General features: G+C 38.2%; 1 protein-coding gene and 1 pseudogene across 1 annotated transcript; one reads left to right on the forward strand and one right to left on the reverse strand.

The window, feature by feature from the left end:
• Window positions 1-10730: 10730 nt before the first annotated feature.
• LOC114490193 (olfactory receptor 5F1-like) lies at window positions 10731-12225 on the reverse strand. The gene has a single exon (XM_028504120.2). The coding sequence runs from the start codon at window positions 11729-11731 to the stop codon at window positions 10787-10789; it is 945 nt and encodes a 314-aa protein (XP_028359921.2). The 5' UTR covers window positions 11732-12225; the 3' UTR covers window positions 10731-10786.
• A 10344-nt stretch (window positions 12226-22569) lies between these two features.
• Window positions 22570-23721, forward strand: LOC114490159 (annotated as a pseudogene).
• The last annotated feature ends 90 nt before the right edge of the window (window positions 23722-23811 follow it).

Below are 23811 nucleotides of genomic sequence, written 5' to 3' on the forward strand. Positions count from 1 at the left end.
AACTTTCACCTATAAATGACTCTTGAAGGACAAATTCCTAAGAAGTAGAATTGTCTTGAGCTCAGATTATAACAAAAGGCATTAATTCCTAGCTACCTAATTTTCCTGTTTAGTTTCATTTTACCTCAGTGGCTTAGAAGATTTTATGTATATTATAAATACATACATACACATATGTACATTATAATACACATGCACACACATATATACATATATGCACAAAGGTATACACATATATATGGGTATCTTCCCATAAAGCCAATCTTTCAATCATCAGAGCGAGCGGAGTTTTCGTGTTTCCAAAGGAAGATCTGTAACATCATGAAATGTATTGCCTGGGGTGGGTAGTAGGAGATAGAAGAATGTAAAGTGGGGATAAATTGTGAAGGAAGGAGACTTGATTTAGGGTAGTGAACACACACTACAATACACAGGTGATGTGTTATAGAATTGTGCACCTGAAACTTATATAATTTCATTAACCAAGGCAACTCCAGTAAATTCAGTAACAAAATTTGACATAAAGATTCCATCACTATGCCATTAAAGCTATCCCCTGAGTACATCTGGGCAAATTTCTTGCTATTTTTTATTGATTGATTTATTGATTGTACTTTTCTTCTGATTATCCTGTGAGGTAATACAGATATTGACTTTCACGGAAGGTGCATAGGAAATAAACTCTAGTGTTCTGACAATTACAGTCTCTTCACTGGGAATAAATATGCTATTGATCAAAGGGACTTTACAGTTCATGACACGTAAAGTAACTTCTGTATTTTTACACACCCCTTACTCTGCTATTACCAAAAGAAACTCTGTACAATGAAGTCAGAGTGCATAGTTTTAAATGAGCTAAACATATTTGTTAATAAACTTACCTGACATAGATACTCAATTTTTGTTGATTCAGATTTCCACATATCTTGATTTCATTAGGTAAGATTGTTTTTCCCCTGGCTGGCGTAGCTCAGTAGATTGAGCACAGGCTGTGAACCAGGCATCGCGGGTTCGATTCTCAGTCAGGGCACATGCCTGGGTTGCAGTATACGACCCCTAGCAACTGCACATTGGTCTCTCTCTCTCTCTCTCTCCTTCCCTTCCCTCTCTAAAAATAAATAAATAATTTTTAAATAGATTGTTTTATAGTCTGTTATTTAAAAATGTTTACAACTATAACAAGAAATGTAGAAGAAAATATGTCAGTATAAAAACCTACTAAATAGTTTTATAAGACATATTAATAACAACTTGTCAGTTTGTTACTTGTTTACATTTGTCTGTTTTTCAATTAGCGAATAAAATTTTAGAGCAGAAACTTTTACAATTTTTGACCATGTTAATAGAACAGTGCCTGCCATATTGGAAGCATTGAATAAATATTTGTGAATAAATAAATAAGTAAACAAATATATTTTATTGTATTTTACATTTTATTTCAAAATTAAATTATATTTTAAAATTTAAAAGTAAAGATCTATGTCAGTTATAAAAATTATGTTTTCTGGTTCATTGCTTCTTAGATTGTAAATATTTTTATGTATATCATTTATTTAAGAATTGACCTTAGGATATTTTTAAATGACTCTAAAAATTGTATTCCAGTTAATAAAGCAAATGTATGTAAATAAGAATGTACAATAAATAATTTCTTTATAAAATATGTTGTTGAAATACACAAATGTGTTGCTTTTTTACTGAAGAAAAAAATATGTTGATTAATTAAATAGCTATAGTGCCTATTCATTTCTCTTGAGATTCAATAAGAAATAGTATCATTAAGAAGTATTCTGGGGCTTCCAACCCAGATGGAGGCATAGGTAGACGCACTGTTCCTCCTCCAAAACTAAGGACGACAAAAGTTTAGAAACAAAAAAACAACCAGAACAGAGAGAACTGAGAGAACAGAGAAATGAACTGAATGAAAGTCTGACGACCATTCATCCAGACCAGTAAGGAGGGGCGGAGTCGGAGGTATATGGACAGGGGTCTAGGGGTCCCAGCAGGAAAAAGTGGTGGCTGGCAGATGCAGGTACACAGGGAGCAGATGGCACTTGGTGGACCCCAGAAGCTCAGGGGCAGCTGATGGACCTGGTGGCAGACCCTGGGCGCAGGAGGCAATAAGCAGACCCAGTGAGGTGCGCAAGGCAGCTGGCTCTCCACAGTCACACATTCGTGTGCAGATAAAATAGGTGAAAATGGCCAGCAATGTAGATCGTGCAACCCAGGGACCCAGCGCTGGGAAACAAAGCCTAAAAGCACTGATTGAAAACACCTGTGGGGGTTGAGGCTGGGAGAATCTCTCAGCTGCACAGGAGAGCTCTTTGGGGAGACCCAGAGTCCTAGATCTGCTTGTGGGAAGTGGCAGAGGGGACTGAAGTCCTAGAGAGAGCAGAGCAGGCACCATAGTTCTCTCTCAGATCCCACCCTCACATACAACTCACAGCGCAGCAACCAGGGTGCCCCAAACTGGTGAACACCTATGGCTCCGCCCCCATATATAACAGGCGCAACCAGACCAAAGTGGAGCTGGCAGGGGGGAGAAGATGGCTCAAACAGAATTAAAAGCCCCTCGGTCAGTACTTTTAAGCAAATGAGAGATAGCCAACCTATCAGATGCACAGTTCAAAGCACTGGTGATCAGGATGTTCACAGAATTGGTTGACTTTGGTTGCAAATTAGATAAACAAATGAAGGTTACAATAAGTGAAATGAAGAAAAATGCACACAGAACCAATAGTGATGGAAAGAAAACTGGGTTTCAAATCAATGGAATGGACCAGAAGGAAGAAAGAAACAACCAAACAGAAAAGAATGAAGAAACAAGAATTCAAAAAAATGAGGAGAGGCTTAGGAACCTCCAGGACATCTTTAAACATTCCAATATCCAAATTATAGGGGTACCAGAAGGGGAAGAGGAAAAACAACAAGTGCAAAAGTCATTTGAACAAATAATAAAGAACTCCCCCCAATCTGGCAAGGGAAATAGACTTCCAGGAAGTCCAGGAAGCTCAGAGAGTCCCAAAGAGGTTAGACCCAAGGAGGAACACACCAAGGCACATCATAATTACATTACCCAAGGTAAAAATGAAGGAGAGAGTTCTAGAAGCATCAAGAGATAAGGGGACAGTTACCTACAAAGGAGTTCCCATCAGACTGTCAGCTGATTTCTCAAAAGAGACCTTGCAGGCAAGAAGGGGCTGGAAAGAAGTATTCCGAGTCATGAAAGGCAAGGACCTCCATCCAAGATTCCTCTATCCAGAAAAGCTTTCTTTTAGAATGGAAGGGCAGATACAGTGCTTCTCAGATAAGGCCAAGTTAAAGGAGTTCATCATCACCAAGCCCTTATTATATGAAATGTTAAAGGGACTTATCTAAGAAAAAGAAGGTAAAAAATATGAACAGTAAAAAAAAAAGACATCAAACTCACAGTTAGTAACAACCACACCTAAAACAAAAGCAAACAAATAGAACAGGAACAGAACCACAGAAATGGAGATCACATGGAGGGTTAGCAACAGGGGAGTGGAGGAGGAGAGAGAGGGAAACGGTATAGAGAACAAGTAGCATAGACAATAGGTAGAAAATAGACGGGGTGGGGGGCAAGAATAGTATGGGAAATATAGAAGTGAAAAAACTTAGGACACATGGACATGAACTAAAGGGGTGAATGTGAGTTGGAGGGGGTGGGCAAGGTGGAGGGGAGTGAAGGGTGGAAAATGGGACAAGTGTAATAGCATAATCAATAAAATATATTAAAAAAGAAGAAGTATTCTGATGCTGAGCCCCGTATTTTCCCCAAAAGTAAGAATTTACAATTTTCATCAAGATTTGTTACAGTAGACTTCCGGCAAGATGGAGGAATAGGTGGATGCACCGTACCTCCTCGCACAACCAAGATTAGAAAACCAATAATTTACAACAATAATTTACTATCAGAATAACACCCAGATCTGGCAGAGGATTTATCTGAATGGAAGTCGGGCAGCCAAGAAGTTGAAGTAGACGAGTTCAGCCGGACTGGTAGGAGAAGACGAGCCGGGCGGGCGCGGGGCTGGCTTGGGTCGGCGGCGCGCGGAGGTCAGGGGAAGGTTTGGCGCGAAATCGGCGCAAAAGCCATCCGGCGCGCAAGAAGGCAGCAGTGATCCCGGAGTACGCAAGCTGCGGCTAGCAGACCCAGAGGGGCAGCGATTGTGGACCAGGGCAGAGCTCGCGGCCCAGAAGCCCAGACAAGGGTCTGAGTCCAGGGGAACGGAACTACCGCCATTGTTTTCTCCCGCCCCGCTCCCGCTACCGCCCCGCCCCCACTTATAACGTCACAATCTAGCGACTGGGGTGCCCAGCCCCGGTGAGCACCTAAGGCTCCGCCCCCCACCGTAACTAGAGCAACCAGACCGGAAAAAAAAAAGGAGAGACAAGGGGGAAAAAAAACCATGTTTTCAACAGAGCAGATCAGTCCCCCAGGACTCATCCTTTTGAGCGACCAAGAATTAGCCAGTCTATCAGATGCGCAGTTCAAAACACTGGTGATCAGAAAGCTCACGGAACTGGTTGGTTTTGGTCGAAATTTAGATGAAAGAATGCAGATTACCATAAAACAGATGCAGGAAGACATACGGAGGAGAGCCAATAGTGAAAGGAAGGAATATGAGTCTCAAAACAATACAGTGGACCAGAAGGAAGATAGAATAAACCAAGCAGGAAAGCATGATGAAATAAGAATTCAAAAAATTGAGGAAAAGATTAAGAGCATCCAAGACACCTTTAAACGTTCCAATATCCGAATTATAGGGGTACCAGAATTGGAAGGGGAAAAGCAACAGATTGAGCACGTATTTGAACAAATAATAAAGGAGAACTTCCCCAAGCTGGCAAAGGGAACAGTCTTCCAAGAAATCCAAGAAGCTCAGAGAGCCCCAAAGAAGTTGGACCCAAGAAGAAACACACCAAGGCACATCATAATTACATTAGCCAAGGTGAAAACGAAGGAGAGAATCCTAGAAGCAGCAAGAGGTAAGGGGACAGTCACCTACAAAGGAGTTCCCATCAGACTGTCAGCTGATTTCTCCAAAGAGACCTTACAGGCAAGAAGGGGCTGGAAAGAAATATTCCAAGTCATGAAAGACAAGGACCTACATCCCAGATTCCTCTATCCAGCAAAGCTCTCATTTAGAATGGAAGGGCAGATAAAGTGCTTCTCAGATAAGGTCAAGTTAAAGGAGTTCATCATCACCAAGCCCTTATTTTATGAAATGCTAAAGGGACTTATCTAAGAAAAGAAGATAAAGAAAAGACATGTATAGTAAAAGGACAGCAAACTCACAAATATTAACAACCACACCTAAAGCAAAACCAAAAGAAACTAAGTAAACAATTGGAACAGGAACAGAACCGCAGAAATGGAGGGCACATGGAGGGTTAGCAGCAGGGGGGTGGGAGGAGGAGAGAGGGGGAAAGGTATAGAGAATAAGTAGCATAGAATGTAGGTTGAAAATAGATAGGGGGAGGGCAAGAATAGTACGGGAAATGTAGAAACTAAAGAACTCATAAGTATGACACATGGACATGAACTAAAGGGGGAAAGGTGGGTGGGAGGGGGGTACAGGGTGGAGGGGATAGAAGGGGGGAAAGGGGACAAATGTAATAGCATAATCAATAAAATATATTAAAAAAAAAGATTTGTTACAGTAAGACAGCTATTCTCAATCTTTTTCATCTCATGGCACATATAAACTGATTACTAAACTTCTATGGCATACCAAAAAATATACTTGCCACCGATCTGACAAAAAAATAGATGTAATTTTCGATTCATTCACACTGAACAGGGGTTTTGTGTTGGCTGTTGACGTTTTTTTTAACTAACTTTTTTTAAAGATTTTTTAATTTATTTTTATCAAGAGGGGAAGGGAGGGAGAGAGAGCAGGAAAGAAACATCAATGTGTGGTTTCTACTTGCTTGCCCCCTACTGGAGACCTGGCCAGCAGCCCAGGCATGTGCCCTGACTGGGAAGAACCAGTGACACTTTGCTTTGCAGTGAGGCCCTCAGTACACTCAGTTACGCCAGCCAGGGCTGTTGTCTTGTTTTTTTTTTTTTTTTTTTTTTCTTTTATTTGACGATATAAAGGAAAATAAGCCACTGCCCCTGACTCAATAGTCAGATACTGCATGTTGTAAAATTCTTGTGGCACACCAGTTGAAAATCTCTGCACCAATATGGGGAGGAATCCTCATATCTTTATCACACAATCATCAAGTCTCTCTTTCTTTCAAGACAATCATTATTTATGGTACTTATCCCTTCATTAATTATTGCTCCATATTCTCTTTTAACTCAGGCTAAAAATATTTGCCAAAGATTTTTGATAACCAGGCATATTGGGTATTCACTTTCAATGGAGTTTCTGTCTGATAGAAAGGTAGAATTAGCATTACACTTTGTCAATTAGCAAGTAAAATAAAAAATAGTGAACATTCATTTTTAATGTTTGGTGTTTTGCAATTTAATGGTTAAAGTTTATGACTTAGTTGCTTGAATCTGTGTTCCAAAAATTTATCATTGCAAATGTTATATTTTCCCCATCTCTCTCTATGTCAGTAATGGTGCCAGTAAAAGATGCATTTCACTTGGAGGCTTAAAAGTAATTTCACTTACTATTTAAGATTGGAAAAGATTAGTGATATTTACTTTGAAACATGTAAAAGGCAATGACGTCTACTGTCACCCATTTTAGGTAACAAGTCATTGGAGGCTGCAGCGAGCAGAGCAAAGAACAAACAAAAACAAAGAAAACTTAAAAAGTAGAAAGAATAAACTATGTAAAGAAGTGAAATGAAAAATTATAAGAATTAGTAATATAGCTTGTCTGGGCTGTGAAATGGAGGATTGATATTTAATCTGAAAATTAGTTGTATTTCCTCACATCACTGTAAAGAATGTTTAAAATTCAAGTTTTGGATGTACCAGGCCTTCAGGAAAATCCATCTAGCCATAGATACTCACAACATATGGAGGTTATAAAATATAATTAAAATATTTAAAATAAATAATTCAAATAGTGACGATATGCTTATGAAGGCGACTCAATATTTTAAAGATATTGTTTTATAAAATTGATCTATAAATAAAACACAATTGTAAACAAAGTTTTATTAATGAACAGAACAAATGAAAGCGTAAAATAGAACCAGACACTTGGAAATAAGGAACAAACTGACAGGGGCCAGGGGGGCGGGGGAGAAGAATAACAGGGGAAAGAGGGGAAAGGTCTACTCAAGGAACAAGTAAAAAGGACCCACAGACAAGGACAAAAAGGTGGGGATTGACTGAAGGGGGCCTGGGTGGGGCTGCGGAAAGCAACAGGGGAAAATTGGGATAAATATAATTGAACAATTATAAAAAATAAATAAAAATGACAGACTGTAACAGTTTTGTGGAATTGTTGCTACATGCCCTTGGGTCAGCTCAGACACTCCTGGTGGCCCTATGAATGAGTGATGTCTACACTGTCCTGTCAACCGTTGTGCTCAGCAAAAGGGGGTTCATGCCTATGGCTCCCTTTGTGGGGTCAAACCATTTCATTTTGGTCTTCTACTTTTCCAGCTGCCTTCTATATTTTCCAGCGCTATTTTCTTTTTCTAAGAACCCTGCCTTCTCATGATGGGCTTGAACCAGGACAGCCTCAGTTTTGACTATTTTGTCTCCAGGGTGTTTCAGGCTTAATTGATCTAGGACCCACATCTCTTTCTGGAGCCCCAGACTGGCCATACAGCTCTCCTCCAATGTCATATTGCAAGTGAATCCACTTTTTCTCATCAGCCTTTTTCAATGTACAATGTTCACATCTGTGTGTACCAATGGGGAATTTAGTGGCTTAACACAGAACAAAATTACCCAGCCATTTCTGCAGAAATATCGAAGTATTAATGGCCTTGGATGAAGGAAAGCTTAGTAATGAAGGAAGTTTGACATTGACTGATGAATAGAGTCTAGAGAGGTCTACACATTAATGGAAATTTAACATATTTATTAAGTGTCATTCAAGATAAATACAGGGTGTATGTTCAAAATTAAACAGTGAGGGAAAGTAGGTTATCTTCACTTAGAAAAGAAATGTGTCTACCTAGTACAATGGAAACCATAATCCCAAGTGTGCTAAAGGTTTATTTATCTGTCATGCTTACTCTATTGGAAAAAGAACATGAACATCTGAGTCTAGCAAGTGTTAGTAAGAGCGGAAATGGTTAGAAATGGAAACTAAGGTCTTATGTGCTATTGTTGTTGACAGTATAAATATAAACAAGAAATTGAGAAAACACTTCGTTATATTTTAAACATGAACATGTACATATACCTTATACATATGTGGTGCAACATCCAGAGTTATACCTGTATGAATCCTTTGCCTGTGCAGTGAGTGACATGTAAATTAACATTCCTATCACCTCTGGTCACAATAGAAGGTAATGGACAACGTAATCACAACATAGTGAAGAGAAAGAATGCCATGAAAATGTGAAATTCAGCCCTGGCTGGCATAGCTCAGTGGATTGAGCACAGGCTGTGAACCAAAGTGTCGCAGGTTCGATTCTCAGTCAGGGGTACACGCCTAGGTTGCAGGCCATGACCCCCAGCAACTGCACATTGATGTTTATGTTTCTCTCTCTCTCTCTCCTTCCCTCTCCCTCCCTTCCCTCTCTAAAAATAAATAAATAAAATATTTTTTTAAGAAAGATCTTTATTAAAAAAAGAAAGTGTGAAATTAAATAGCACAGGAATACATGTGAACACGGTAGAATGTTAGAAACAATGCTGAAGGAAAACAAGCAACAGAGAAGACACCCTGTATGATATTACATTGTTAATATAAAAGCAGGTTTTCTAAAAGTACAGTTATAGAAATACAGCAGAATTTATTTTTACAAGTAAGAGCTAGGGAGTTACAAGAAACACAGAATGAGGTTGTCACTGTGAAGGAAGCAGGGTGATGGGAGGGGTTACAGAGACTTCCATTATGGCAATGCAAGGCTTTGGGTATTTTATCTACTGGGGGAGGAGAGGTAACATGTGCTCACTCACTCTGTTCCCTAATTTACACCTATTTTACTTTAGAATAAACTGAAATTATTATATTTTACATAATATAATAATGAAGACAAACAAACAACAAAACTTGAGAAAAGTTTTTAGATTTAGTGCTTGATTCTCAGGTTCTCAAGACGACCATCAGCTTCATTGATTCACAGGACTCACAAAACTCAGAAGGACATTTACATTGTACTTATGCTTATGGTTTGTTACAGCTAAAGAACCAGATAAAGTAGCCCAGGAAAAAGGTATGCAGGGCCGTGCCCAGGAGAAACCAGGACTGAGCTTCCACATGTCACCTCATGGCAGAATCACACAGGCAGCACTTAAAGCTCCAGCTGTGCTGTCTCACAGCTCAGAGGAAGTGTCACCAACCAGAAATGCTTCACCAAGTTCTGGTGTCCAGTGTTTCACTCAGTACATAGACATGGAGGGCTCACATCCATGTCTGTGGTTACTTAGTCTCCAACTGCCCTAGTCTGATTTCAAACTGACACAGCCTAGCCCAAAGCTGCAGGTGTACAAAAACAGGTGTTCACTATGACTCTCAGGATTAGCATAAACTGTTCAGTGTGGGCCCAGGATACAAAGATGCTCTTATCAGGCGGGACATGCCAAGATTTAGAGGTTTTCTCTGGGGAACCAGTCCAGATCCAGTCCTGAAGACCTTAGGAATACGCAGAGATTGGGCCCACCAGGCTGAGTGAGTCAACCCTTTCCTGCACAACGCCCATATATGCAAAAGTTTGATGCAGGACTCCAGCTATTAATAACGTCATAGTTTATGAAATGTTTACTTGTATAAATGAAATTCTTGAATAGAGATTTTTCACTCCTTCCATATGTTTGCTGACTGTTCCAACTTTGTGACATTCACAGGCTTTCAGTTAGTCTCTCTTTGGTGATGTTTAATCACCAAAGAAAATATTGACCAAAACATATTTTAAAGGCATACATTTCAAACTTCTTTCACTAATTTTAATAAGTAAATTGCTCAAAAAATTGAATAAAACAAAACATTGATTGATATTTGCTTATTTAAGGAATGTGGTAACATTAATCATTCAAGTGAAAAAAACACTGGAAGAATTGGAAAAACAAAAAGCTATTCAGATAGTGTGCCAAAAAGGCAAAACATTTTACATTCACAGAGGAGGGTTTAATAAATATTCTAAAGATCTCAATACAGAAAAGCATGATAAAATCTCAATTAATATAATAATTTAAAGTCTCAATAGTTTTCAAGTTAAGTTTGATACATGCGACATATAATAATCTTTACAGATCATAAATGGTGAATAATAATGCATTGGGGAAAAGCATTAACCACAAAATAACTACAAGTATTGCCAATAGCTAGTTTTGTATCATATTGCAACTTTTATTGCTAACAGTCTATAGTTTTCTTTTCCAAGGCAAGGTATTATTACAAACAGACCTCATTTTGGGGGAAGCACTGAAGATATGGAATGGTTAGAGGAAAGTGTGTGGTCTTATATAAGTTTAGTAATTTACTTTATAGTTAGGTAAATTTAAGGTAATTTTCCTTATGCTATATATATGTGTGTGTATACATATACATATCTCACTATTATACAGTGTGATTACTTAAAAATACTTTAGTAAAGTATTATAGCTTTGAATCAACCTATGAAACTCATTAAACAGTCTGAAAGTTATAGGAAATTTACCAAACAATCACTGGAATGAAGGGATCCTTTTCCTTGTCATTACATCCCATAAAGCTTTCTTTACATCCTTATTCCTGAGGCTGTAGATCAGAGGATTTAACATGGGGATCACCACTGTGTAGAAGACAGAAGCCACTTTGTCCTGACCCAGGGAGTAGCTGGAAGTAGGTCTCAGATAAGTATAGGTGATAGTGGAGTAGAACAGAATTACAGCTGCCAGGTGAGAGGCACAGGTTGAGAAAGCTTTGTGTCGTCCCTCCCCGGAATGCATACGAAAGATGGAGAAGAGAATGTAGGAGTAGGATGCGAGGATGACTATCAGAGTTCCGACCAAGGTCACTCCAGCAAAAGTGGAAACGATGCTTTCATTCAGGTGTGTGTCAGAACATGAGAGCTTAAAGAGTGGGGGGCTGTCACAGAAGAAGTGGTGGATGACATTGGAACCACAGAATGGCAGCCTGCTCATATAGCTCGTGTTCACCATGGAGTTCAACAGTCCCGCTGTGAAAGCCCCTGCTGCCATTTTCAGGCAGACTGTCCTGGACATGACCACTGGGTAAAGCAGAGGGTTGCATATGGCCACATAACGATCATAGGCCATCAGCCCAAAGAGGAGGCATTCAGTTGTGGCCAAGGCAATGAAGAAGTACATCTGCAGAAAGCAGCCAGCAAAGGAGATGGTTTTCTTCTCTGACAATAAATCCACCAGCATCTTTGGGGTGATGGTGGAGGAATAACACACGTCCACAAAGGACAGGTTAGCCAGGAAGAAATACATGGGTGTGTGAAGTCGGGAATCACTCCTGATTAAGAGGATCATCCCAACATTCCCCCAAACTGTCAGTGTGTATATCACAAAAAAGAGCAAGAAGAGGATAAGTTGTAGCTCCAGTGTGTCTGCCAATCCCAGCAGGATGAACTCAGTCACCAAAGTATAATTTGTTCTCGTCATGTATTACAAATATTATTTCTTTATACTTACATTAGGTTAAATGTTTCCTTTTACAAAAGTTAATAGGAAAAATAGAAATCTTAACAGAGACATTTACACATGGAAATAGAAACCTAGGATAATATAGCATAATAAATAAAGTTACTGAAGGGAGGGGAAATTTAGCAGACAAATGGACAAGAATTTGAATTCATTCAGCGATTGTATGTAATGAACCTGGTTTTATGCCTCTCACATTCCTGGTCAAGTGCACACAGGGCACCTCAGTTTCTGTAGCAACCAACACATATTGTTCTTTTTTTTTGCTTCCAGCCTACATCCAAGTGTGAAAGATAAAAACATCCATTTTTAAGTATCACCAATTTTCCAAACAGTATGTAGTTTTAAGTCAAATACATTTTTCTCCTCAAGACTACTCTGTTCTTCAACTCCCAAGTTCATTCATTGCCTTCTGAAAATAGCATTCTTATGCCCATACAGTAAAAATTGTGACCATTTCTAATGGTCACAATATTTGTACACCCATCATATCCTGAAGAACGATTTTGTGATGTTTCATCAAACTATTGCTCTAGTTACAATGTACACTATCAAAATACTGCCTTGTGGCTGACAATACCTGTCCTCTTCGATGAATGACAGCACCAACTCCTTGCAGCTCTCTCCCCAGTGTCTTACCTTTGCAGTCTATTGTTTTCTTCATTTATCAGCAGTTCTCAGTTGTAGCTAAAAGATTTTAAAAAGAAAAAAATATTTTTAAATGACAGGAAATGCAGTGAAAATTTGAATTACCCATTTGTAAAAATTTGAGACACCTTCTGAGTAAATACACATTGCTCCACTTTTATTTTGTTTTCCTAAAAGAAAATTGAGTAACCACAGGGACTATATTATAGTCTTTCATTGTGGAGTCAGACCTCCAGGGGCAGAAACTTTGTCTCAAGAGAAAATAAAATATAATCCCTTGCCTACTCATGGAGTCGAACATTGCTTTATGAAGTGGTTCCTGATGACTGCTTTACCTAAAGTCTTTGCCAAAGTAGAAAATAATTCAATTGCCCATTACATTGCCTCCCTTTTTGTATTTTAGCTTATTCCAAGTGAGCAAAGCTCACTACTAATTTATTCTTTTTTTCAGTGTATGTGGTGTGTGTGTCTGTGTCTATATGTGTCCCTTCCATTTTCTTGGAAATTTTACCTCTAATTCAACTCCCTTCTGGAGTGAAATTAATGAAAGGAGAAAACTAATATCAATTGTACAACATTTAAGGCAAAACTATTCCATGAGCAAATAGGACATTGAATAAAAAACAAATTTCTTTTTTATGGTTTTAAAATTAAGGACTTTTTGCAATTACCCATATTTCCCCTGTATAATGCATAGTTTTTGCACAATTGTTTTAGGGAAAAATAAGGATGCACATTATACATGGGTAGTATTAATTCTGTGTCTATATAAATGTTTTTAAATATTTTACTTATGCTTACGCATTAAAACTGTAACTCTAGAAAGTAATAATGATATCTGTACATTCAAAAATAAATGCTACAATTCCTTTACAACAAAAAACAAGTATCTATATGTAAATAAATAAATAATTGAATTAAAAATTAAAATGAAAGACTTTTTCATGAAATTTTAGGCTACAAATATTGATGAGTGTTATACATGGGAGTGCTATATAGACAGCAGAATATGGTATTACCTATAATTCTTATCCTACAAGATAGAGAAATTACAGATTTTTTTACATTTCACACCATAAAGTAAAACAAAACAAAATAAAGCCCAAGCATTCAGATGCACAGAGAATTTATTTGCCCAGAGAACTCATAATGCAATTATGAAGTACTATTTCACAATTTTCCATTTGAATTTGCAATTAACCTCTACAACAATCTTTGAATTTGGTAATATCATTTTACATATTTTGTAGATGTGGAAAGCAAGACTTAAAGGTATTATAGGATTTGCCAATGAGCAAGGTGGTACAAAGTGGGAGAGTTAACCTAAACTTAATTTTATACAAAAGAATGGATACCTAGCTACTTTGTTTCCCAGTGCAGTTTCTTACAACATTTTATCCTACTCGCTTATGTTTTATATATATATTTATATGTGTATCTTCTGGTAAATTGAATCTGTCAAACTTCAATGCAGTTAGTTTATCTCTGCATCTAAAGAAAAATCTGTAACATCATGTTGTATGCTGTTTAAAAACTTGATTTGCAGAAAACTAAAGAACACTGAAGAAAGAAATTAATGAAGAAACAAATAAATGGACACATATACCATGTTCATGATATTGGAAGAATTAACATTGTCAAAATGTCCATATTACCCAAAGTAATTTATAGATTCAACACAATCCTTATAAAAATACCAATGACATATTTCACAGACAGAGAAAAAATATTTCAAAAATTTATGTGGGACTATAAATAACCTCAATAGACTCAACAATTTTGAGAAAGAACAAAGTAGGAGGGATCACAATACTTGATATCCAACTACATTATAAGGCCACTATAATCAAAACAGTCTGGTACTGGCATAAGAACAGACACATAGATCAATGGAACAGAATACAGAGCCCAGAAATAAACCCATGTAAATATGGCCAAGTAATATTTGACAATGGGGGAAGGAACATAAAATGGAGTAAAGATTACCTCTTCAATTAATAGTGTTGGGAGATTTGGGCAACTACATGGAAAAAAATGAAATTAGATCACTGGCTTACATCGTCAACCAAAATAAACTTAAGATGGATAAAGTACTTAAATATTAGTCTTGAACCATAAAAGTCCTAGAGAAAAACATAGGCAGGAAATTTTCAGGTATTTCACGTAGCAATATTTTCATCAAGACATCCCCTATTGTAAGGACATAGAAGAAAAAATAAACAAATGGGACCTCATCAAACTAAAGATCTGCATGATGAAAGAAAACATGAACAAATTGGAAAGGGAACCAATTGTATGAGAAAACATATTTGCCAATGATACATTGGACAAGGGTTTGATCTTCAAATTATATAAAGAACTCACATGACTCCACACCAGGAAGACAATCAATCCAATTTAAAAAAATGGACAAAGGAACTGAATGAACACTTCTCCTAGGAGAACATACAGAGGGCCCATAGACACATGAAAGAATGCTCCACATCATTAGCCATTAGAGAGATGCACGTTAAAACCACAATGAGATACCATTTCACCCCGTCAGAGTGGCCATCATAAATCAATCAACAAACAAGTGCTGGCAAGGTTGTGGAGAAAAGGGAACCCTAGTGCACTGGTGTAGCCACTGTAGAAAACTGTATGGAATTTCCTCAGAAAACTAAAAATGGAATTGATGCAGACACCAGCCCGCAGTGTCTGCCGCATTATAGATGAGACATGAGATAAATTCACATGGACTATACCAAATCCTATGTGGAGGAAAAGGGACAGCCCGGCTACTGTCTCAAGGGGAGGGTGCCTCAGAGTGGCCTGGCCACTCTCTCAAAGTAGAGTGCCCCAATCCTTCCCTTCACAGGGTTTTTATTGGGTTTCAGTTTGCACAGGAATACAGGTAAAGTTCATGAATCACTGTCAGGCAGTAAGGATCAAACGACAGATAATGTTCAAAGAACTAAAAAGGGCTCTCACTGAGTTGGGGTCTTATCACCTAAAAAACTACAGAATTTGGGGAGCTAAATTCATGTCCTGCCCAGGTCTTCGTAATCTAATTAAGAGCATCCTCAGCAAGCAGGTTTCACAGGATTTTACATATTCCTTTTTCAGGTCTGATCATCCTGGGAAGTTGGGAAGTCCGCAGTCCCCAGTGTGGATTGCACCACCCCTTGTTATTGTCACAGGCTTGAGTCAAGCACAGGAGACAAAGGCAGCTAGGAGATTTGGATGTCTCACAGCCAGAACAAGGACTCAGGCTTTGTCAAAGCCAAGGGAGCAGGCGTCGATGTCAATCATCCCCTCATTTCCACAGTCCCCTGAGTCTCTTCCCTGGGGTCTCAACGTGATCATGCCTGTCTTAGATGATTCCCCTCTTGGGGAATCTTACCAGTCATTGGCTAACTGATTAAGCATTGGGGGCCAGGCAAGGGGCAGAAGCAATGCTCCTGCCAGGGAGATAAGCTTATCTCCTTAGTGTCTTCTGGTCTGGAGGTCTCTCACTGAGCCTTAGCCACAGGGGGTTACAGCTTCCTGAGACCAGGCAGGGCAGACCCCAACAGAATTGCCATTTGATCCAGCAATCCCACTGCTGGGATTATCCCCGAAGAATCCTGAATCACCAATTCACATTAATCTATGCATCCTAATATGCATAGCAGCATTATTTACAATAGCCATGGGTTGGCAGCAGACTAAATGCCCATCGGTAAATGAGTGGATCAAAACACTATGGTACATTTACACAACATTTACACAATGGAATACTACACAGCAGAAAGAACGAAGAAACTCCTACTCTGCTTGATAGTATGGGTGGATCTGGAAAGCATTATGCTAAATGAAATAAGCCAGCCAGTGAAATATAAATACCATAAAATCTTACCTATAGGAGGAACCTGATCAACAAAACAAACAAATGAGCAAAATAGAACCAAAGACATGGAAAAAAAGAACAAACTGACAGTGACTGGAGTGGAGGGATGAGGGGGATAATCGGGGACAGAAGGGGAAGGGGTGAGTCAAGGAGGATGAATGGAGGACTCATGGGGATGAACAGTGGGGAGGGGATTGACTGGGTGGTTTGGGGACAGGACAGGGGAGAACAACGGGGAAAAAAGTGATATAACTGTTATTCAACCACCACAACAAAAATTATTTAAAAGAACCCAAAACTTGATTTGTAACGTTCCCAACTTCAAGCCTAAAAAGCTGTCCCGATTGACATCTATCAAATGCATGTTTATTTACTAATGTGTGGAACTTAACAATTTAAAATATAAAAAGACTTCAAAATAATTTATAACTGAGCTACCAGAAATGTGAGTTAAGAGAGATGGAAAGAGAATCAGCATCATGGGTTATCATAGGAGGGGAAGGGGAGAATGTTTTAAAGAAAGAAGAGATTAATATTACTAAACCATAAATCAAATAAACACCAAAAACAGATTGAATTTACTGAACAAGATATTATAATTAACAATTTTGAAAAAAGGTTTTTATCATGAAGAAGCAGAAAGAATAATAAATAAGAAATATTTCAAAGTGGTTGCACAATGAGCTGGATACTCAGTGTTTTAGTCAGGGTTATTGTGCCGTTGGTGTTTTACAGTAAATTATCACTATTTTTATGTATGTGTTTTGGTGAGTTTTGACAAACACCAACTGTCTTGTAACCATCACCCCCATCAAAACAGAATATTTCATACAGCCTAACAAATTCCATGATCCCCTAACAGATAGCTCCCTTCCATCTACCAGCCTCTGATAACCACTGAGATGACATCAGTGTGATTTATGTCATGCTTTTACCCTTCCCAGAATGTGATCATCTTGTGTGGAATCAAACAGTTTGTAGCCTTTTGAGTCTGGCTTCTGATCCTTATTGCAATGTTTTGTGCGTGGGTCACCGGCCAGCAGTGATCATGTAATGCTGTGGATGGCTTGTCGAAAAACACGGGAGAAAAAAACATGCACAGAGACAAACTAGTTTCTGTGGGGAAGTAGGGACAAAATGGCCACCCCCCCGTAGTGGGGAGCACACAGATTTACCATCCATACCTGCTTTTATTGGGCTCATTTTGCATAATAATTCAGGTAAAGTACAGTACTTATCAGGGGGAAGTGAGGAACTATAGAAAACAAGGAACTCTGCCAGTCTATTGAGTCGGGGTCAAAGAGCTATAAGACTTTGAGGAACAAACTAACTTCCTCCTTGGACCCCTCTCATTCAACTGAGAGCATTCTAAACAAAGAAGGTTTCTCAGTAATTTACATATTCTTTCTTACGCCTGATCACCCAGGGAATACGCCCTTTTCAGCACAGAGCTGCACCACCCTGTCATTGTTTCAGGCTTAGGTGGAGCAAGGGAACTAAGGCAACCAAGAGATAAGGAGATTTTCTCCCAGACGTTGAAAACTCAGGCTATGTCAAAGCCGAGGAGCTAGGGTCCATCACCCCCTTTTGCTGTAGCCCCCAAAGTCCTTCTTTGGAAGCTTCCCATGTGACTGTGCCTGTCTTAGATGGTTCCCCCCTTGGGGAATCTTACCCGTCTTTGGCTAACCGACCAAGCTTTGCGGTTCAGTTATGAATGAGGCAGCAAAAGCAGTGCTCCTTCCAGGGAGTTAAGCTTTTGTCTCCTTGCTGGCTTAGGGTTCCAAGGGCGTTCCTTTAGCCTTAGCCTAGGCAGGGGTTACAGCTTCTGATACCAGGCAGGGCAGTTCCCAACAGTATATGAGGTCTATCAGGAAAAAGTCCAGCCATGTTAATATAAGGAGAATTGTTTGTGCAACATCATGCTACTGGCAGCCAAGGAGAGTGGTCTGGAATGAACACATGTAAACACTGACAGTTTCACTGTACTAGTCAGTGGGGGTGGTAGACGCCACTGAATGGGTGTGTATACTGTGTGGTCATCGCATTCAAAATGACTAAGGGAGTAGAGCAACAAATCTGCATCGAATTCTGCATTAAGCTTGAACGTTCCTCCATGGAAACTGTTTGATGATTCAGAAGCTGCAGCTATGAGCAACTGGTGATTGGCAGCTTCATCACAACAATGTATCTGCTGATGCATCACATCTTGTACAGAGTTTTTGGCAAAATATCAAATCACCCAGATGACTCAGGCCCCCTACAGCCCAGATGTGGTGCCCTGTGACTCTGCCTTTTCCCAAAACTAAAATCACCTTTGAAAGGGAAGAGATTTCAGACCATCAGTGAGATTCAGGAAAATACAGTGGGACAGCTGGTACTGATTGGGAGAACTGTGTGAGGTTCCCAGGTGCCCACTTTGAAGGGGACTGAGGCATCATTGTCCTATGTTCAATGTTTCTTGTATGTTGTATCTTCTTCAATAAATGTCACTATTTTTCATATTACATGGCTGGATACTTTCTGGAAAGACCTCTTATATGTCAAATTGTGTCTAATTTTAAATGTCATTGCGTGCATTTTAAAGATTGAACTTTAATTTTTGTAAATTATGCTTCCATAATGTTGCTAATTTAGGAATGGAAATAATAATGACATTTCATTAGACACAAATATATCTAAAAACCAACTAAAATACATGGACATACTACACATAATGATTCTGTTCTATATATGTCATATTAAAACTTAAATCTAAAGGTGTATATGTTACAGCATGCTATAACACATTGTTAGTGACCAAAAGGGAGGGCTGTGGCAGAGTCTGGCTTGATGCTCTCCAAATGTATTTCTGTTTCTTTGATCTTCAGTGAACACCATTCCCTAACACTCTCATAGCTACATGAAATCACGTGATTAGTTTCTCTAATAGCATGTGGGTAGAAGTAATGTGTTGAAGCTCTTCAGAGTGGGTTTGTTTAATTATTTCCTGTGTGTCTTTAATGCCCAGCTCTCTGAATGCTAAAAATCTAATATGGAACTGTGAAGAAGAATGAACTAGAGAACAGTGGGATTCTCAAATGAAAGAAATCAGTTTCTTAATTACTGACACCAAGTTGGACTGTCAGATGGGTCTTTATTTTGCTCAACGATGGACACAGCTGAGGAACTATTTGTTTTTAGATATTTTTTTTCAGATAACGGTCATATTTAATTGAATAATGCAATCTCTAATTCTTTATCTTAATAATAGAATAGAGATTAGATCAGTCTCCTCTAATGGGGGATGGACATTCAAGTTGTCCCAGCTTGTAAGTAATTGTCAAACTTACTTGAGGCCAATCATGAATGCAGTTCTCATTTATAAATAAAAGTGAAGGGAGTCTCACACTGAAACAGTCATAGGAAAGAGTACAAGGGCCAGTGTGCGAGAGGCATGCTGTCGTAAACAGGAGGAGGCTTAATATAGAAAAAGGGATGCAGTTCTAGAAACACACTGTCCAACAGCCAACGAACCCCAGAACAGAAACAAATGCAATTACAAGTAGAGGTGGATATTGGGATTCTTAAATGTGATAAAGTTTTATCTCTGTTCGTGCCCAGCAGTAGCTGAAATCAGAAAAGAATTTTGACAAAAAAGTTTCTTTTTTCTGTCTTAAATAGTCTTGCTTAAAATGCTTGTATTTGTAGCCCTGGCTGGTGTAGCTCAGTGGATTGAGTGTGGGCTGGGAACCAAAGTGTTGCAGGTTCAATTTCCAGCCAGGGTACATGCCTGGGTTGCAGGCTATAACCCCCAACAACCACACATTAATGTTTCTCTCTCTCTTTCTATCTCCCCCCTTCCCACTCTGAAAATAAATAAATAAAATCTTTAAAAAATGCTTGTATTTGTAATTGCCCTTCACATTTTATGCTTCCCATATACTGATTTTTTGAATTATTCTTTATATTTTATTTTTCAATTTAATTTATTGGGATGACACTGGTTAATGATTATATATGTGTCAAGTGTATAATTCTATGATACATTGTGTGTATATTGCACTACATGTCCATCCCCCAAAGTCAAATCTCCCATCACCATATATTTGGCCCCCTTTAACCTTCACTACTCCTCCACCCCTTCCCTCTGGTAACCACCATGCTGTTGTCTGTGTCTATGAGTGGCTCAGATTTTGAATCAGCTAAATATCTTCCCTGTTGCTTTAGCAGATGCTATAACGTGAATGAAACTGCCTAGAATTTTGCCAGCACATATATCCTGCTCTATTTTTTATAAAAGTTAATCTAAGGACAGAGCATTATACTTTTGAAGAGGGATCTTGCCTCCCATGTATTGAAGACAAAAAGCGTGCCATGTCCCAAACAAAACATGTGATACAGTTTTCTAAAGGCCTGGATGCTCTAGATCTGGATAAATTGTGGAAATAAAAGGAAGGAAGGTGAATCCACACCAATTTATAAGGGTCTGAAATATATTACATGGAAAGATTTTTTAACTTAATCTTGAAAGTAACACTAGACAATTAAGTGGCATTTCTTCACCCAGGGACTATCCCACTGTGGGGAGCTTTATGCCAAGAAGGGGCTGCAGAGGACAGGTGACCTACAGAGAAAGCAATTTCAAATCATAATCCCAGATGATTTCCAAATAGAAGCAGCCATCTGGGAATTAAATTCATACATGAGAGAAGTCCCCCAGGGTGAGCATGGCTAGCTACTTCCTACTTAAGAGCAGCTGACACTAAAGCTACAAGAATATTGTAGAATTACATTGGCTTCCTGACACAAGCGAACTTAAAAAGTTTATGGCTTAAAAAACACCTGCATTCACATAGACAGCTCCATGCAAGTCCATAAAGGTGAGTTGTAATTGTGTTGTTAGCCTATTTTATTTAAAGAAGTTCTAAATTTGAGTATCAACATGCAGAGAATGAAACTGAGAAACATGAATTCTGAGAACTGTATCTGAAAATGAATAACTACTTAAGATAAATCATGTAGTACTTTCTTAATTATCAAGTAAAATAAAATTAGCAATGGGTGAAATTAAAATAACGATATTTATAATAAAATTATGCACTTAAGGTAATTTCTGAAACTACTAATGATAAAAATAGAGAAATGTGACAGAAATTTTGTCCTCTTAGTTTTACTTCAAAGTATTATTAAGGCAAAAAACAAGTGATGGGTTTAGAGGGTAACATAGTTGTAGCAGGTTTGATGAGATCAGAAAGCATATTTGTTTTGGAAAGTTACAGACAACTATTAATAAAGTATACTAGAAATGTCAGGCTGTGCTGACTGTCTGAGACTAATGACTTTAATATGAATGGAAGAAAGATTGAGTATGTGAGTGTTGATGTGTGTCTATGTATATGTGTGTGTTTAGTTTCATTTGTATGTTCCAACCATTTACATATGCACAGAGGAAAAATTGTAGGGTCTACTCAAATTAAGCTTTATTAGGCAAAATTATGTAGCAGAAATAAAGTAAGAGAATTGTATTTGGTTACAAGAGAATTATATAACAATGGATCATAGATTCTTCCATAAATAAGGAAATAAATGTAAAAAATATTGTAAATGAATGATCCATACTACTTGATTGAGTTAAACGTTTATCGATAGTTATTACACACTGTATACACTATATAAGATGTGTTAATAGTTAAAGTTATTTAACAAGATGATAGAATTCTATTTAGCAGAGGTGACAGGAGTGATACATAATGCAGAACATTCACATTGAATATACTTATTCCCTATCTTAAAAAGAATTATTTAAAATAACTGATTCTTACTGAAATATAAATGGGAGGACTTTAAACTCATTTTAACAAGAATTAAACAAAACTTTAAGAGAATGGAAAGAGTCAATCAATACAGAAAAAGAAAATGATGAACCCAGACAAAAAATATAGAAAAAGCCTGTGTCATAATTCCACTCTGAATAAGGCTGCAAGAGATATTAGTCTTGCACAATAAGCTCTAAATAACAAGGCATACTTTCTCAGGTATCATCACATCCAACTATAAAAGATATATTAGAATTTTATTTCTTGCATTGATTTTAAATGCACATCAGCTCATTTCTGAAGTTTCCAATCATATTCCCTAGAAACAGACCAAGGCAATGATAAAAATAATTTTAGAGTTTATAGAAATACCTTCATGCATTTAATCCAGTATATAGGAGAGGAGAATGTGGTTCAAGAACATTAATGAATTAACCACCTTAAATTTACCATATTTGCAGATGAGGAACAAATTAAAAACAGAAAAATCGAATGTCACTACAATGATGGAATTTGTTCTCTTGGGCTTTTCTGATATCCCAAGTATGCAGTGGCTTCTATTTGGGATATTTTTAGTCATCTATCTGACCATCCTCATGTGCAATAGCATCATTATACTGATAACAAAAATTGACCCTGCTCTCCACACCCCCATGTATTTTTTTCTCAGCAATTTTTCCTTTCTAGAAATCTGTTATGTTACAGTCACTATCCCAGAATGCTCATGGACCTTTTGAGCCAGAAAGGAAACATTTGTTTGCTTGCTTGTGCAACACAAATGCTTTTCGTCCTTACGTTCAGAGTCTCGGAGTGTCTACTCTTGACAGCGATGGCTTATGACCGCTATGTGGCCATTTGCAACCCTCTGCATTACACTGTAGTGATGAACCAGAAGGTCTGTGTCCAGCTGGTGATTGCCTCCTGGGTCAGTGCAGTTCCTGTCATAATCGGCAAACATGGCAGGTTTTTTATCTGCCCTTTTGTGGATCTAACACAATTAATCATTTCTTCTGTGACCTCCCCCCAGTACTCAAGCTAGCTTGTGGGGACACGTTTGTGAATGAGTTAGCAGTCTACATAGTCTCGGTGGTATTTGTCACAGTTCCATTTCTGTTGATTGTTGTCTCCTATGGCAAAATTATTTCCAACATTCTGAAATTGTCATCAGCCAGAGGCAAGTCTAAAGCCTTCTCCACCTGTTCCTCTCACCTCATAGTTGTCATCTTATTCTATGGCACAACTACCATCACTTATTTACAACCCAAACCAAATGAATCTGAAGGAATCGGAAAACTGATCTCTCTTTTCTACACCATTTTGATCCCGACATTGAATCCCATCATATACACCCTGAGGAACAAAGACATCATGGTGGCACTGAAAAAACTACTAACTAAGTCATTACAATGATTCAGACACTTGAAATTACAGAAGACTTTGTTTATGTGTTGGCCATGTAGATACAACAGAAAAAATATAGTTTTGTTGTCATATTTTTAAATGATGATCATGAATATCATCATAGGAACCTCACATTATGTTAAGGGGTTTTAGTTTCATAAGGTTAAGGAAAGGGCTTCTCTATCATCAGAGCACAGATTATCTCAATTGTAAAAATCTAATCTGAAGAATTCATCTTTCCTCTCGTTATGAACTAGTGAATTAAGGAGATTGCCCCAGCAATGTATTGTTAACTGGGTGTGTTACATAATCATGGATTAGAGCTATAT

This window comes from Phyllostomus discolor, chromosome 6 (assembly GCF_004126475.2).
Source record: "Phyllostomus discolor isolate MPI-MPIP mPhyDis1 chromosome 6, mPhyDis1.pri.v3, whole genome shotgun sequence".
Taxonomy (NCBI): Eukaryota; Metazoa; Chordata; class Mammalia; order Chiroptera; family Phyllostomidae; genus Phyllostomus; species Phyllostomus discolor.